At 40.3% G+C, this 17,116-nt stretch overlaps 1 protein-coding gene across 1 annotated transcript in view; it reads left to right on the top strand.

Moving 5' to 3' along the window:
- LOC122551332 (melanophilin-like) overlaps positions 1-17,116 on the top strand; it is a 111,128-nt gene that overhangs the window by 31,302 nt on the left and 62,710 nt on the right. Inside the window, exons 5-6 of the mRNA XM_043693059.1 lie at positions 4,255-4,476; positions 13,568-13,704. Of these exons, the coding sequence (XP_043548994.1) occupies positions 4,255-4,476; positions 13,568-13,704 (359 nt within the window). The remainder of the gene's footprint in view (positions 1-4,254; positions 4,477-13,567; positions 13,705-17,116) is intronic.

Below are 17,116 nucleotides of genomic sequence, written 5' to 3'. Positions count from 1 at the left end.
TGGTCGTTGCCTGGCATTTAATGTTCAGCGTGTTACTTGTCACTTATCAGCCCAAGAACGAGTGTTATCTAACCCTTGTGGTATTCTGGGAGGGTTTATTTCTGTATCTGAGCAGTCTGAATAGAACTGAATCATATGCATTTGTCGAACAAATCTCTGACCTTGTGTTAGATCAATGGCCATTCATGAAGCAGTTAAAGATGGTAGTATGTAGTACACCCCTGCAATGATAACCAGGGGCTTAAATGATTCACCTCCAGCCACCATAACATCTGGGGTATGAGTGCAACTTCTTCTCCGAATTTGTCAGTGCCCATTAATGACACACTTAGTTACATGTTACCTTGATGTCAAAGTCAGTCACTGTCACCTCATCTCAGGAATCTGGTTCTTTTGTCCATGTTGGAACCAAGGTTATAATGTGGCTAGACGACACATAGCTCTGGCACAATTCAAACTGAGCATCAGTGAGCAGGTTATTGCTGCGTAAATGCCATTTGATAGCATTATTTTAAAAATCTTTCATCTGATGATTGAGAGCAGACTGATGGAGTGGTATTTGACCAGATTGGATTTGTGCTCCCTTTTGTGTATGGGATATAACCTGGGTAGTTTTTCACATTGTTCGTTAGATGCCACTGATATTATATGAAGTGACTGAAATTGATCACTGCTATCCATGTTAATGTGCATTCCAACAAGAGGCTGAAATTAACCATCATCTTCAAAGTTTCTAGAAACAATTATTTGGAATTGAATTACTTATCAAATGGAAAGGTGTGGGAAGTGCCACACCTTAGATTTCTAAAGAGAATTTTGTGTTTGACTAGTTTAGTTTGTGTGAGTTTTTTGAAGAGGTAACAGAAAGAGTTGATGAGGATAATGCTGCCGATGTGGTGTACATGGACTTTCAAAAGGTATTCGATACAGGGCCACATAACAGGCTCATGAGAAAAGTTATAGCTCATAAAATGAAACATAAATACAACCCTGATTGAATAATAGGAAACAGAGAGTACTGGTCAATGATCATTTTTGGAATGGAAGGTTTGTAGTGGAGTTCTCTAGGAATCAATATTTGGTTTGTTGCTCTTTCTGTTATATATTAATGATCTGGATCTTGGAGTTTGGGCACAATTTCAAAGTTTGTAGATGGGTCAAAATTTTAAGCATTGTAAGCTGTTAAGCATTGTCAGGATAGTATAGAAGTTAAATAAGACAAATTAGTGTGGTGAACAAATAGGTGACAGATGGAGATGAGTGTCGAGAAGTGTGAGGTGATGCATTTTGGTAAGAACATGGAGAGATCATATAAAATAGGCGATGCAATGCTTGAGGTGCAGGAGCACATGAATGTGCACACGCACATAGAAAACTGAATGTGGTAAGGCAGGTAGAAAGAGCAATCAATAAAGCATACAGAATTCTGGGCCTTTATTAATAGTGGTGCAGAGTACAAGAGCAAGGTGGTGATAATGACGTTGTATAAGACACTTTTTAGAAGTCAGCTAGAGTATTTTGTAAAGTTATATGTGCCATGTCATTGGAAGCACATGAACACATTGCAGCAAATGCGGAAAAAGATTTACAAAAATAGTTCCAGGGGATGAGAAACTTCAGTTATGAGGTTAGAAAGGAGAAATTGGGGCTGTGCTCCTTGGAGAGAAGGCTGAGAGGTGATCTGATAGAGGTTTTCAAAATCGTGGGTGATTTTTTTATAAAATACATAGAGAGAAACTATTCCCCCTCATAAAAGGATTGAGAGCAGGAGGGCATTGATTTAAAGTGATTTTCAAATGTAGCAAATATGAGGGCTTTGGTCTAGAATATACCGTGTGGAAGTGTAGGGGTGGCAGAGCCAATTCAGACAGTCACCAGACAATGAACTGAAAGGAAACAAAGTACAAAAAAAGGAAGGAGAATGGCACGAAGCCAAAATGTTTTTTGGGGAGATGATGGACCAAATGGCCTGCTATGCTGTAATAATTCTGTGATTCTGTTTCAGCCTTGACTTTTTTAACCAAAGTGCTGGGCTCTGTCATCACTAAGGGCATTCTTAAGCCTCAGTTTCCTATTTGTTATTTTAATGTCATTCATGACTGGAAGTGGTATGACTTCAGAGATTTGATCTGATCGCTTGTTTATGAGATTGGTTAGCCCCGATGTTATAGTTAAAGCTGCCTGTTTCTAAAATCAGAAATGGAGATATAAGAATATAAAGAATAAGAACAATTGTACTTGGAAGATAAATCCCTTCTCTCAGACATTGGATCATGAGGACTTTTCACTTAAGGGCATTGCAGCCAACTGGAGACCAAGTGTCTTTCCTATAAATCTTAGATGATCTTTTAATTCAACATATTTTCAATGCTACTAATTTCACTTCCTTATTTTACTTTTGCTACACTAAATTTGAGTTTCATGAGGTAAAGTTAAGATAGAAAATCATGTCTTTAGGATATAAATCATGAGGCCAAGCAAATATCACGCCAGTGACTAGCTGTGGTTTCTTCACTCATGATTTCTCTGTTTTATCAAAACAGCAAATGTTTTATACACTGTCAACAAAGCCTGTCTGTGCCCTTTATCAATTTTTATAGAACAAGACGTCAGCCTCTGTGTCGGCTGTGTTTGGTTGAATTTTTGGGGCATGTGAAAACTGAACTGGAGGCTGTTGGGAAGGGACTACAAATACTGGCACTGACCAGCCTGTCATTTTCAGGACCCCATTAGAACTGGAGAAAGAAAATTTGAAAATGGCAACTGGATTTTTACTGGCTGCCTGCTGTCGACCAGGGGATACGGGTGAAGATATGGTCGGGTCGAAGTTTTTAAGCTGCCTAACAATAGTTGCAGTATAGGATAGAATATGCAGGAAAAAATAAATAGGATATGTTAAGAACATGCAATGAATGAGCTGCAATTACACTGGCTGATTATAATCTGTATGTAGATTGCTGATCTGATTCACCCAAAGGTAAAAAAATGAGTTATTAGAATAGATATGTGACAGTTCCTGGGGCATCAAACACTTGTCAAATGCCTTTTGGAAATCTAAGTGATAGGTTGGTCCAAAGATCCTGTTGCCTGTTACCTCAATGAATTCTAATAAAATGTTTGTATATAAAATCACATAACTTTTACAATGCAGAGGGAGACCATTCAGGTCATCAGCGGAGCAGGCTTGTGCAGGTAATTGGTCTACTCCTGCTCTGTGTTTTTCTAGTGTTCAGTGGAAATCAAACATCTTAACATTCGACTGCTGAGTCTCCCACAGTTATTCTAACACAGGTTTGCGGTCTTCGTTCAACGCACTGTAACATGCTGCAGCAGGTCAAGAAGGCAACTCACTATTACCTTCTAAAGGCACAGGCAATAAATGGTGGTCCAGCCAGCAATTCTCATATTTCATGGACAGACTCTTTGAAAAAGGAAACGCTGGGTTGTAAATGTGTAGGTTCAAACTGCAGTGTCACCTTGCAGCTGTCATAGCAACATATTTGGGCTTTTGAAGCAAAACAAAAAGTACCTTACATGCAAAAGTAAATCTTACTTCTATGGCTTTTATGATCTTGTGATTTAAATTTTCCAGAACGTGTTTTAATGACTATGAAAGGATTGTAACCAGAGTGGGAATATTTCTAAAAGAAATATGAAACTGAAGTCAAATAAATCCAAACAAAGGGCACTGGGAGTTGGGCAAAAAAGTGTAACTTATAAGTTGTTGTATCATTTATATAATACTGATAGATGATATACTTCTATAATGTAGAGAGTTCATGGAATTAAGCTTTTAGAACTGATTGATGCTTCTGTCTTATTTCTTGTTCTATTGGCTTGGGTATCTGGTTCTACATATTGCAAAGACTGGTACATGCATTGCACTTTCATACATCAAGATAGTTTTGACTAATTTTCATTGAGTTGTACATATTGGGTGCACACCTTACGCAATCAATTCAAGAGATCAGTGAATCTTATTGGACTTTAAATCTAAATTCCTGAACAGTCCAATCAATGCACATATTTCTATATTTTCTCCTATAATGTTTATGTTTCCTAAATTTGAAGAACAAATTTACAATTAGCTCCCATCTGAAACATGTTATTTTTGTAGCAATAATAAGAATGTAAATTGAACAGTAATGCAGTGCTTGCACCAAATTTTGCAGTCAATATGTTTTCCACTTTGATTCACTCATCCTTTCTCCTATATTTCTTTCTGTTCTTTCTATCCTGCTTCCTGCTGTCTAGAGAATTAAGGTCTAAGGTTGAGGAAGAAACAACTAAGAGGAAGTTTCTTACAAAGCAAGCCAAGTTTAATGAAGGTCATTGCATTCACTGCCTGGAACCCTTTCAGTTCCTGGTGAACAGCAAGCGTCGATGTCTGGATTGCAGTCTGTACACCTGCAAAAGCTGTAGCAAATTCAACAAAAAGGAGTTTGGCTGGGTGTGTGACTCCTGCCGGATTGCCAGGTAAGGCAGTACTTGGAACCAACCTCTTGTGTGCATGCACATCTTGTTTTCCTCATATAACGTGGAATCCCTCTTCCTCATGTATGTACTTCTCAAATTCCTCTCACTTCTATGTAATTTCTTTTCTTGATGTACACACCTTCCATTATTTACTTCTAGATTCCAAGAGATGTACAGCATGTTCATTCCAGCTCGTCCATGCCGACCAGATATCCTAAATTAATCTAGTCCTGTTTGTCAGCATTTGACCCATATACCTCTAAACTCTTCCTATTCATATACCCATCCAAATGCCTTTTAAATGTTGTAATTGTACCAGCCTCCACCATTTCCTCTGGCAGCTCATTCCATACACATACCATCCTCTGCGTGAAAACATTGCCTCTTAGGTCCCTTTTAGATTTTTCTCCTCTCACCAAAACCTATGCCCGCTAGTTCTGGGCATCCCCACCCCAGGAAAAAGAACTTGTCTGTTTACCCTGTGGCATGCACCTCATGATTTTATATATTTCCCCTGTCATTTTCTCTTCAGACTCAGACTAGAGTTTTTACAGCTGTGAGTGGCTCCCATTGCCATTATACAATTGTAGACTCGGCCTCAACAAGCAAGGTAGAGCAATTCAGTGTCAAGCTCGATCCTTCCTCAGCCAATAGTTTGTAAATACATTTTCCATAACGATCAGGAGTGAAACACAGACTGATTTTCTTTTCATGAGCTCAATTGTCATGAGCTGGCAAACTAGTTTAGTTTGGGATTATGTTCAGCATGGACTGGTTGGACCAAAGGACCTGTTTCCATGCTGTAAGACTCTATGTAAAATCTAATGGAACTGGAAACTAAGCCTATACACGTCCTCTCTTACCACCCTTTCCATATAGTTATGTTTAATAAATCCTATTAATATTTAGCGTATTTAATATGTAGACTGATCTTGCTACATGGTAGCAGATGGTGGCTAGACCAGGGAACTGAGTATAAGAGCACTTGAACTGAATCCCAGAGTCTGTGTAGTGTTACAGTTGAAGGTTGACCCCAGCCCAGTGACCTGAGCCCCATATTGGGCAAAGTACCTGAAGAGAAGCTCAACTGCAACAGTAAGTCATGAGAAACAGGCATGAACGCTCACAGAGGCACCTGCAGAGAGTGCAAGAAGATACTAGGCACAGTGGGTGGCATTAAGGGAATCCTACAAACAGGCACGAGGCCCAGTCGGTATTATAGAGGGTTGAGTGTCAAGAGAAAGATCAAGACAGAGTTGCATTGTCAGCACTGAAAAAGGAAAACAGACCGCAAAGCATTGAAAGTGTATTTTGTTGCAACTTTCAGACACTCGCTGTGACCTTAACAATGATAAGCTCATAAGAAAAAGGAAGATGAGCTGGCCATTCAACCCATCAAGCCTTGCTTTGCCTATCAATAAGTTAATGGCTGAGCTGATTGTAGCCTTAACTCCATTTTTTTTCTACCTGCTCCCTTTGAATCCCCGTAGATCAAAATCTGTGTAGCTCAGACTTGAGCTCTTATTTTGAAACTATGTTCCCTAGCTTTAAATTCCCCTGTCAAATCTTACATGTTTCAATAAGGTTAATCACGTATTCTTCTCAACTCCATACAGACTTAACCAGCGCAACTTTTCATCATCCCAGGAATCAGCCTCATCAGCCCTTTCTGAATTACTTCCAATGAAGGTTTATCCCTCTTTAAGGTGACCAACAATGTACACAGTTCTTTAGTGATTCCAGATGAAGGGCTTTTTCCCAAAACATCGATTCTCCTGCTCCTCGGATGCTGCCTGACCTGCTGTCCTTTTCCAGCACCACACTCTTGGCACAGTTCTTTAGTGTCTGGTGTCACCAATGCCCTGCATATTTGTAACAATATTGCTCGACTGCCAAATTCCATTCCCCCTGCAACAAAGTCAAACATTCTATTTGTCTTTCTAATTATTTTTCATATCTGAATGCAAACCTTTTATGATTCATGTACAAGGTCTCCCAGAGACCTTGTTACGATTGAGCTCTCCACAATCACCTGATGAAGGAGCGTCGCTCCGAAAGCTAGTGTGCTTCCAATTAAACCTGTTGGACTATAACCTGGTGTTGTGTGATTTTTAACTTTGTACACCCCAGTCCAACACCGGCATCTCCAAATCAAGTCTGGATAGTGCCTTTTACTTTGTTCTGACAGTGCATTACCCATACATTATTGTAACGATTAATGGAGCTTTGCAAGACCTTCTCCCAGATTTGCCTATCTGTATTCCTCTTGTACAGAAAACAGTGGTTAGCACTGCTGCCTGACAGCACCAGGGACCCGGGTTTGATTCCAGCCTCGGGCAACTGTCTGTGTGGAGTTTGCACATTCTCCCCGTGTCTGCGTGGGTTTGCTCCGGTTTCCTCCTACAGTCCAAAGATGTGCAGGTCAGGTGAATTGGCCATGCTAAATTGCCTATGGTGTTCAGGGATGTGTAGGTTAGATGCATTAGTTTGGTGCAAATGTAGGATAATAGGGTAGGAGAATGGGTCTGTGTGGGTTATTCTTCAGAGGGTCGGTGCAGACTTGTTGGGCCGAAGGGCCTGTTTCCACACTAGGGATGTTATGAAAACACCATAATGTTTCACATGATTAGCTTTAATGAGCAGAATTATATCCATTCAGGAGTGAAAAAGTACTCTAATGATTTTTTTTTTCAGACCAGTTTTCCATTTGTCTTGTTATGTTGCTGGAAACCCCAGATAAAGGATCAGTTGCCAACGTACAACACCTCATCATGATTTAAAAGAGTAGGTGGGAGAAGAATGTCGATCTAAACTTGATAGTTCAGCCAAATGTTTATTGCATTTAAGGCATTTCCACCTTTTGCTTGAAAGCTTCTTGCATGTTGTTTATTCACTTCTCTTATTAGAGCAGCTTCCATTGCCTGTGATTTGCAATCGATCTGCCCAGTAGAACTTCATCAGCTGATAGCACTTGCTTCCTCTGAGGAGTTTATGTCCTGGGGGCATTTATGATGCACATGTAAATGTCAATGTGTTGATGTTGGTCACATCCTAGTCCTAAAGTGATTGAAACAGAGTGGAACTTCATTTGTGAATGCATTCAAGACACCAGACTTGAAATTATAGTCATTTTATTATGACTAAAATGACACATGAAATTATGTCTATACTGAAATTCTCTGTCATGCATTCTAAAATGGATGTAACTAAGGAGCAACCTGCACTGGCAAATGGAACGTGAGGAAAGCACCAAACAGACACCATATATCACTTGTGGAAAATCTGCAATTTGTGCTAATTAGGCAGATTAGAAACGTGATTCTTTCCTGCTGCAGTTAAAATTCTGAGCTGAATTTTACAGAATTTTGAACCAACATATTACACAGACTTCGTCTGAATTTGACCTGTTTCAATGAGAGAAAATGCATCTGTGCAAAGATCGATAAACTAGTTTAAACAGTGAAGACATTTTGTGTTATGTTTGTTGATGCTTTTACATTCAGACATTTCCCCTAGCCTTTGCTTGAATTGTACAGAAGAAACCACCCCTCAATTTCTTGGTAAATAATGAAACAAAAGTCATGTATAACTTTTCTCATATTATGGTAATGTGTTGTGCAGCACAGCATGTGTTGAATCACATTTGCTGTGCTTTGAATCAATAGGCAGCATTACTAACCTCATCAGTAAAAACAGAAATGGATTTGGGGTAATTCTTTGCACCCAGCTTGTAAGGATGGCTATGCAGCTGAAAAAGGGGCTGCACTGTTTTAATTGTAGGTTTGTAAGTTTGACCTCATTGCTCATGTGGGAAAAGAAGAATTCCCTATATGTACATATCAACAACAAGATGGCTTCCCTCTTCAAAGATCGCAATTTCCCCTCCCATGTGGGTGACGATGCCCTCCAGCACATCTCCTCCACTTCCTGCGTCTCTGCCCTTGAACCCCACCCCTCCAATCACAACCAGGACAGAACCCCCTGGTCCTCACCTTCCACCACCAACCTTCGGGTACATCACATCATCCTCTGCCATTTTTGCCACCTACAAACAGACCCCACAAACAGAGGTATATTTCCCTCCCCATCCCAATTTGTGTTCCAAGAGACCATTCCCTCTGCGACTCCCTTGTTAGGTCCATGCCCGCCACTAACCTATCTTCCACTCCCAGCACCTTCCCCTGCCACCTCACGAAGTGCAAAACCTGCGCCATACCTCCCCACTTACTTCCATCTAACACCCCAAAGGATCCTTCCACATCCAACAGAGATTTACCTATACTTCCACACACATCATCTACTGTGTCCATTGCTCCCGATGTGGTCTCCTGTACATTGGAGAGACAGGATGCCAACTTGCGGAATGTTTCAGAGAACATCTCTGTGACACATGCACTAAACAACCCCACTGCCCTGTGGCCGAACACTTTAACTCCCCCTCTCACTCCACCAAGGGCATGCAAGTCCTGAGCCACCTCTACTGCCAAACCGTTACCAATGCCTGGAGGAAGAACACCTTATTTTCCACCTTGGGACCCTCCAACTACACAGGATCAATATGGATTTCACCAGTTTCCTCACTTCCCCTCCCCCCACCTTATCCCAGATCTAACCTTCCAACTTGGCACCGTCCTCTTAAATTTCGTACCTGTCCATTTTCCTTCCCACCTATCTGCTACACCCTCCTCTCTAACCTAACTACTTCACGAACATTTTCATTTACCCATTACATTCCCAGCTACCTTTCCCCCAGCCCAACACCCCTCCCATTTATCTCTCAGCCCCCGTGACCCACAAGCCTCATTCCTGATGAAGGGCTTATGCTCAAAATGTCAATTCTCCAGCTCCCTGGATGCTGCTTCACTGGTTGTGCTTTTCCGGCATCACACTTTTTGACTCTAATCTCCAGCATCTGAAGTCCTCACTTTCTCCATATCAACAACAATGCTGAGCATTCACACAACTTGATCACCATCTTCTGGTAGAATGGAAGTATTGGGACATGTTGTGAAGCAACATGGTAACCACTTTTTAATCGGTTACATGGTTTTCGCAAGAATTGTGTTATCCTCTAATAAGTTCATTTTCTTTATCATTTGCAAATGGTTTTTTTTTCAATTTAATTACTGATGATAATCTTCATTCCTGTGCACATTCTTTCTTGTCCTTCTTAAACTCCCAGTACTCTGCCTTACATGTTCATTCTCTTCCTCATTTAGTTCTCGCAGTCTCCGGATCCCCACACACTCCTCTCAATGTAAAAAAACTGAGAACTTCCATTCCTTCAACTTATCTTTCCCCCTACAACCCATTCATTTCTTCATCACTAAGCCTTGATCTGCTTCTGTGCTCTGTGCTCGTTTCACATTCATAGTGGTGGGCAAAGGATTCTTACATTATAAATGTGAACTTTCTAACCCTGACCTTTGCAGAAGTAATCACACTTTCCCAACACCCCTGTGGGTCACCAGGGAGATGGGGCAAATATCCTATCATTCTTCCGGAGATTAGTTTCGTCTCCACCCTCACAGGGAGATCAGGGCACCCTCCACAGATGTCAGGAACTGTATGTTTAAAATGAAACTTTAGCTTGGCCGGTGCCCTGGATTCTTTTTACAACTGGACTTCAGCCAATGATCCCTTGGGTTTAGCTGTTGTTTTTGTATCTTGCAATATGATTTATCTGGTTTGTAGGCCAATTGGCACTTGAACGTTAGTTAATAAAATTCTAGATCCTTTTGAGAACACTGCATACGTTATTCTGTAAAGCATATCGAGTATCAAAGGTTCAGCATCAAGCCACGTGTCAGACGCTCACACCCTGCCTGCTTGGAAAATATCTATAGTTGATTTAAAACATTGTTAACTATTTATTGAGACATTACTTGTAACTCCTTAAAAGAAAATTGCTTAATAGTGGAAGTATTTTTTTATGTTGAATCAGTTGCCAGGAATGGGTAATGTACTGTTAGATTGGCAGTGCCTAACCGGGTCTTTATGGTCTGATCAAAACAAATACCTGAAGACGTGCATTTTAATGTAAAGCAAAATTATTAGCTTCATCAACTTTTAATACATGTAAATTAATGAGTGAATCTATTAGCTTAAGCCACTTTAGAAATATATTAACAATTGAGTCTCATAGCCTTTTGCCTGTCAGGGACTTTCCGGGTGATGGCCTGCACTTAGAACTCTATTTCACTTTCTACAGACACTGTCTGCGAACCCCGCTCTGATGGTGAAAGGTTCCCCAGAGCTGGGAAAAGTCCCCAGTATTAATACTATTCTATATTGAATATTACAAACTGTATTGCCATCTCTGAGTGCTGTCTCAAGTAATCCTCTATGCTTGGTGGTCACAAACAAATCCACGTGCTGCTGCAAAACAGCCTGTTCCCAACTCAAGGCAAGTTAATTACGGTTACCTTCCAGCTAAAACAGGCTGCTTTTACGTTCTGCCCTGTTTTCCTGTATTTTCCTTCAATTGCTTATTGGCATGTCCAATTAACCCTGAACAATTAAGTGCTAATGACCTAGTTTGCAGAGATTATTTTTGAGCTAATACTGGTAAGTATATATATATATATATATGTTTTCATATACAGAGCAACCTCAATTATCTGAAGGATACAGGTGAGCAGTATTTCATTCAGTTAATCAAATTCCAGATAATCGAATGCTGGATAACAAGCTTAGCCAAGCTTCAGGACCATATGAGCTTGCTGGATAATCCGATATTTGGATAATTGAATGCTAGATAATCAAGGCTCCTCTGTACACAAGCCTGCACTGAGGTAATCACAATTTGTAAAAGAAGCATAACAAAGGACCTGAGATACCAGTAGGAAAAGTACAAGGGTTCTGTGGGTGATTTGATCAGTGCTGCTTAGGATGTTCTACATTACTTCTAACTACTTTACGAGGTGCTGTTTCATCTTTGCACTATCAGCTGAATATAAGAGCATACAAAATAGAAGCAGTAATAGGTCATTCTGTCCATCATTATGGCATTCCAAAAGATCATAGCTGACTTCTCTCTTCACCCTGCTTTTTTTGTCTGTACTCTCCCAACCTCCACTCCCTACCCCATAACCCTCGACTCCCTTTGTCAATCAATAATCTATCCATCAGTCTTGAAAGTATTCAATAATCCAGCCTTCACTGCTCTTTGTGGAAGAGAATTCCAAACATTAACAACCCCCCAAGAGAAGAGCATTTACCCTTGTCAAGGGCAGACTATGGCCCAGTGGTATTATCGCTGACAGTTGGTCCATAGACAAGGTAATGAGGATCTAGATTTGAATCTCTCCATGGCAGATGGTGGAGTTTGAATTCAATAAAAGTCTGGAATTAAGAGTTTAATCCATTACCACAAATCCATTACAGATTGTCAGGAAAAGCCCATCTGGTTCACAAATGTCCTTTAGGGAAGGAAACTGTCATCCTTATCTGGTCTGGCCTCCATGTGACTCCAGACCCACAGCAACATGGTTGATTTTTAACAATTAGGGATGAACAATAAATGCTGGCCTAATGGCGACATCCTCATCCTGTCACTGAATAAAATAAAGTCTCCATAAGGTCACCTCTCATTTGTTAAAACTCCATCGGGTGTAGATCCAAAACTGCTAATCTTTCCTCATTAGACCAACCCCTCATCCCAGATATCAGCCAGGTGAACATACTCTAAATTGCTTTCAATGCAAATAAAGTGACCATGATTGCATACAGTATTGTAGGTGCAGCCTTACCAGCATAGTGTAAACTTATACTGCTCTCTTTCTGTTCCATCCTATTTGTAATAAAAGGCCAATATTTGCCTTCCTACGTTCTAGCTGTACCTGCATGTCAATCTTTTGTGATTCATGTACAAAGATCACTTCTCAATGTGGCATACTGCAGTCTTTCTCCATTTAAATAATATTCTGCCTTTTGATTCTTCCTGCCAAGTGGAGAACATCACATTTTGCCTCAGTATATTTTATCTTTAAAGTTTTACCCACTCACTTAATTGATCTATATCCCTTTGTGAGCCTCTCCCAACTGCTTTCCTAGCAGTCTTTGTATTGGCACCAAATTTGGCTGCAGTATATTTGATGGCTTCATTCAAGTTCATCAGGTATTGAAGCCAAGTGGATAGGGATAAGGTAAGTGATGCATTGTTCAGTATAGGTTGGGGTGGGTGAGAGAAATTGGGTCCAGGGAGGGTGGGTATTGGGCCTAGGGAAGGTTATGGATTTGGGGGATAGGAGAGTCATGTCCAGCATGGATGTGGGTGTTGGGGAAATTATGGGGGGCAGATTGGGTCAGTGGGCTGGCTCCTTTGGGATCTGGGGCAGAGAGGGGTAAGAGGAGTGCCTGGGACATATTGGATCAGGTTCTAATGAGTGTATGTGGTCTGGGGAGGTGTAGTTGGAGGTTTGTGAGCTGAGTATTGGCCGAGTAAGTATTTACTTAACTTCAACAGAATCCCTTCAACCCTCCAGTTTAAGTGGAGATTTTCAGAGGATTCTAGGTGGAGAGGAATTGCTGAGCAGAATCTTCAGTTTCCTAGGCTGTTCCTTCAGAGTCTGCTCTGTTTATGGATTCCACAGGGTCCACATACATGTGCAACTCCCATCTACTGTACACTGGAGTAATGACCCACCTCACAGCAGAAATTCTGGACCAATATTCTCAGCTGTAACCTTCCAATCTGGAAGTGACAGTCGAGTCAACTAACCAAACCAAGGTACAATTCCTGTAATTTTGTCCTAAGGGTGACATAAGAGCTTTGTGTTTATTCTTTCATGGGAATTTAAAATGGTGGAGAGTGGATGACATAATTGGATGAAAAGATGAAGAACCAAATACGAGGCGCAGAGAAAGGATAACATAAAGTGGTAAGATCAGGTAAAATTTAACCATGACGTAGATAAGACAAAAGAAGTGACTCAAAAACCACATCTGGTGCTTATTTATTTGTCAGATGTTGACATCCAATGAGAGATAAACAGTGATAATAATACCCTATGTCAGTATCTCTTTTAAAAGGTGAGCTTATGCTAAAGCCTACATAACTGGTTTCAATTGCATGCCTGTATACTTTCAGGATTGTAAATACTGGGTCACTCGATTGGTTTTACAACCGTGTGAGATCTCGTTTCAAAAGTTTTGGAAGTGCAAAGGTGATGCATTCTTTGCACAGAAGAATTCAACCTGGAGAAAAGCACTCCCTACGAAACTTAGGTATGCTATTTCATTCTTTCCAGTCGAGTTCTTACTGACTTTTTATCTGAAGTTACACCCTAGGTGCTCGAAAATATTTAATTTCTAACAAAGAGAAGCGGCTTTGATGAATGCTTTATGGTACTGACTGTTGACGGTTAGATAAGAGCAGCTACGAAGATAAGACACACATACTCACATGCGCACCCTTGCTTCCTTTCCACACGCACCCAATCCGTCTCCCACGTTTGTTGTAAATGTATTGAGGGAGAGCTTAGGGTGTGGGTTTGTTTGCTGAGCTGTAGGTTTGATATCCAGACGTTTGATTACCTGGCTAGGTAACATCATCAGTGGCAACCTCCAAGTGAAGCGAAGCTGTTGTCTCCTGCTTCCTAGTTATATGTTTGTCCTAGATGGGGTTCCTGGGGTTTGCGATGATGTCATTTCCTGTTTGTTTTCTGAGGGGTTGGTAGAGGGAGAGCTTTTCCAAAGGCGGAAAAGGTAGGAGCGGGAGGCGAAAGGTGGTGGGATGATATTGGAGACAGCAATACAAGGAAGTGAACAAATACGGTTTTACACATTGTTTATGCAATGAGACTAGCAAAGCATCTTCACCTGAAACGTTGACCATGAGCATGGGTTGGGGACATTAGAATAACTGAATTGCAGCAGAAGTAAACTGTTTGGAAAGCTTGAGCCCTGCTCTTCCATTTGATAAGATCACAATTGATCTGATTGTGGTCTCACCTCTACCCTCCTTGCTATCTTCTATACCCTGTAAATCCCTTATCAATCAAGAATTTATGTAACTCAGCTTTAAGAAATATCCAATGACTGCCACTATTACTCTGGAAAGAAAATTCCACAGACTATTAACTCTCTGAGAGAAAATAAATTAGCGTCATTTCTGTCTCAAATGGAATCCCGTTATTTTTAAATTATGTCCTCGAGTTCCAATCTCTCTCATAATGATGATCATTCTCTCAGCATTCACCCTGTCAAATCACTCCTGCATTTTATATACCTCTCATTCTTCCATAAGTAAACAGATACAGACCCAAGCTGTTGAACTTTTCTTCATAAGCCCTTCGTTTAAGGAATTAATCAAGCGAACTTTCTATGTTTCTCTGTTTCTAATAATTTTTTTTTCAAAATGGGAATGAAATTGAACTCAGTACTGCAGGTGTCCTCTTACCAATGTCCTGCAGTAATACATCCTACTTTTAAATTCTATTCTCTTGAAATAAATGACTACATTCAATTTGTCTTCTTAATCATTTGCTGTGCCTGCTTTCTAATATTTTGTGATTTGTAAATATTGCAGCAAGTTCTCTCTTTATCGTCCAATTCTGAAATCTCTAACATTTTGTTTTTCATTCTTCTTACCTAGTTCACATTTTCCCCCATTACGCTGAATTGGCAAATTTTTAGCCCACTCATTCAACTTATCCCTTTGCAGACTCCTTAAGTCCTGTTCATCACATACATCTTTGTGTCAGCAGTAAATTTAACGACCATATATTCATCTCTTCATCCAAGTTGTTGATCGTAAATAATAGAGGCCCCTGCACTGATCCCTGTGCCATTCCGGTGGTCAGATCTTTCCAACCCAAAAAATTAATGTATTTCTACTCTCTGCTTCCTGTTAGCAAACCAATCTCTCTTCATTCTAATGTGTTATCCCCAGCACCATGAGCTCGCATTATATGGAGTCAATTTTCATTTTTCACTTTATTAAATTTTGCAAGTCAAAGTTTACCGTATCTGCAAGTGGTGTTTTATTCAGTCTGCTAATTACTTCCTCAGAGAACTTTAGTAAATTAGGTAAACATGATTTCCCTTTCACAAAATCATGTTAATCTTGCTTGGTTACATTAAGATTTCATAAGAGTCCTGTTATAAACCTCTTAGCAATACATTATGGCATTTTCTTGTGACGGATGTTAAGACTAACTCGCCTATCCTGCTCCCTGTCTCTCAAAATGTCTTTAATGGATTAGTCACATTTGCTATTTTCTAATCTTTTTGAACCTTTCCAGAATCTATAGAATTATGGATCATTGCACCCAAACCATCTACCAGTTCTGCTATCCTTTTAAGACAACAGGACAAAGTCCATCAGGTCCTGGTGACTTGTCGGACTTTAGTTCGAATAGCTTTCCCAGTACCATTTTCTTTGTGATTGTGATTTTGTTGTGCCATTTAAACCTGCTAATTTACATGCATTTTGAGAATGGCTTTTGTGTTCTGCAGTAAAGACAAGACACAAAATATCTGTTCAACATGTTTGTGGCCACTGAGAGAGTCAGCCCCTCCTTCCAGTCCCAGCAACCACTTCTCATTGTGACTCCCATTCCTGGACACTAACCTGCCCATTCCCCCCAGGTCACTCACTTTGGTCCTTGAGTCCCCAGAATGCTTATCCAGCTGCAGCTAATGTACCCTCCATCGTAGTGTCAAGGGCAGAAACTGCTGGCCTCTGACTGGCTGGATGTTTCTCGTGGGCGGGCCTTCCAAACCCATGGACCCAATTCCAGCAGAAAGCCCTCAGGTGTCCCTGGAACTGCTTCATTGCTGAATAGTCTGGCAGGATTATCTTAGAAGATTCAGTATGGGTATCTCCAGCTTTCCAGCCACCCCTGGTGTCTAGAAGTGCCATGTTCATTTAGTTATTTTTTTCATTTTAAATATTGTAGCTACTCATACATCTGTTTTTATATTTCTCACTTTTTTTTCCTACTTTAAATTTCCCCTTTTTAGTCATTCATTGCTGGTTTTAAAATTCTGCCCAAACTCCTGATCTATTACTAACTGCACAAAATTAAATATTATAGCTTTACTTTCCAAATTCACCCACAGGTGGTGTATCCTTCTAACAGTTTTTCTCAGTGACATGTACGTTTACTGAATGTTATGAATTACCTTCTGATTTATTTGTCACTGCATGTCTACTGTTCTAACCTTTCACCTAATTTCCAAGTTTGCCTAACCTGGCTGTCTTTCTAATCTTTTAATTGCCGTTTTTTAGTTTAGAAATCTAGCCTTAGGCTCACTCACCTCTCCCTCAAACTGAATGTGAAATTCAATCATGTTATGATCATTTCTCCCTCGATGCTCCTTTACCTATGAGGGAATTGATCAATCCTGCCTCTTTGCACACTGCCAGGTATGGAATAGCCATATGGAATAGAATCTACAACTCTAATAAATTGTCCTAAAAAGACTCTATGAGCTCATCTTCTAAATTATCTTTAATCTGATTAAAGTCTATGTTTAGAATAAAATCACCCATCATTATTGCCCCACATTTTTAACCTGCCCCCCCCCCCCCCATTATTTCTCCTGTCTAACCTTTCTGACAGAGTGGTCACTGTTAGTCAGCCAATGAACTATTCCTACAAATGACTTCTTACCTTTGCTATTTTTCATCTGT

The sequence above is a fragment of the Chiloscyllium plagiosum genome, chromosome 7, assembly GCF_004010195.1.
Source record: "Chiloscyllium plagiosum isolate BGI_BamShark_2017 chromosome 7, ASM401019v2, whole genome shotgun sequence".
NCBI lineage: Eukaryota > Metazoa > Chordata > Chondrichthyes > Orectolobiformes > Hemiscylliidae > Chiloscyllium > Chiloscyllium plagiosum.
Note: the sequence above shows the minus strand (reverse complement) of the source record. Positions and strands in the feature narration are given on the sequence as shown.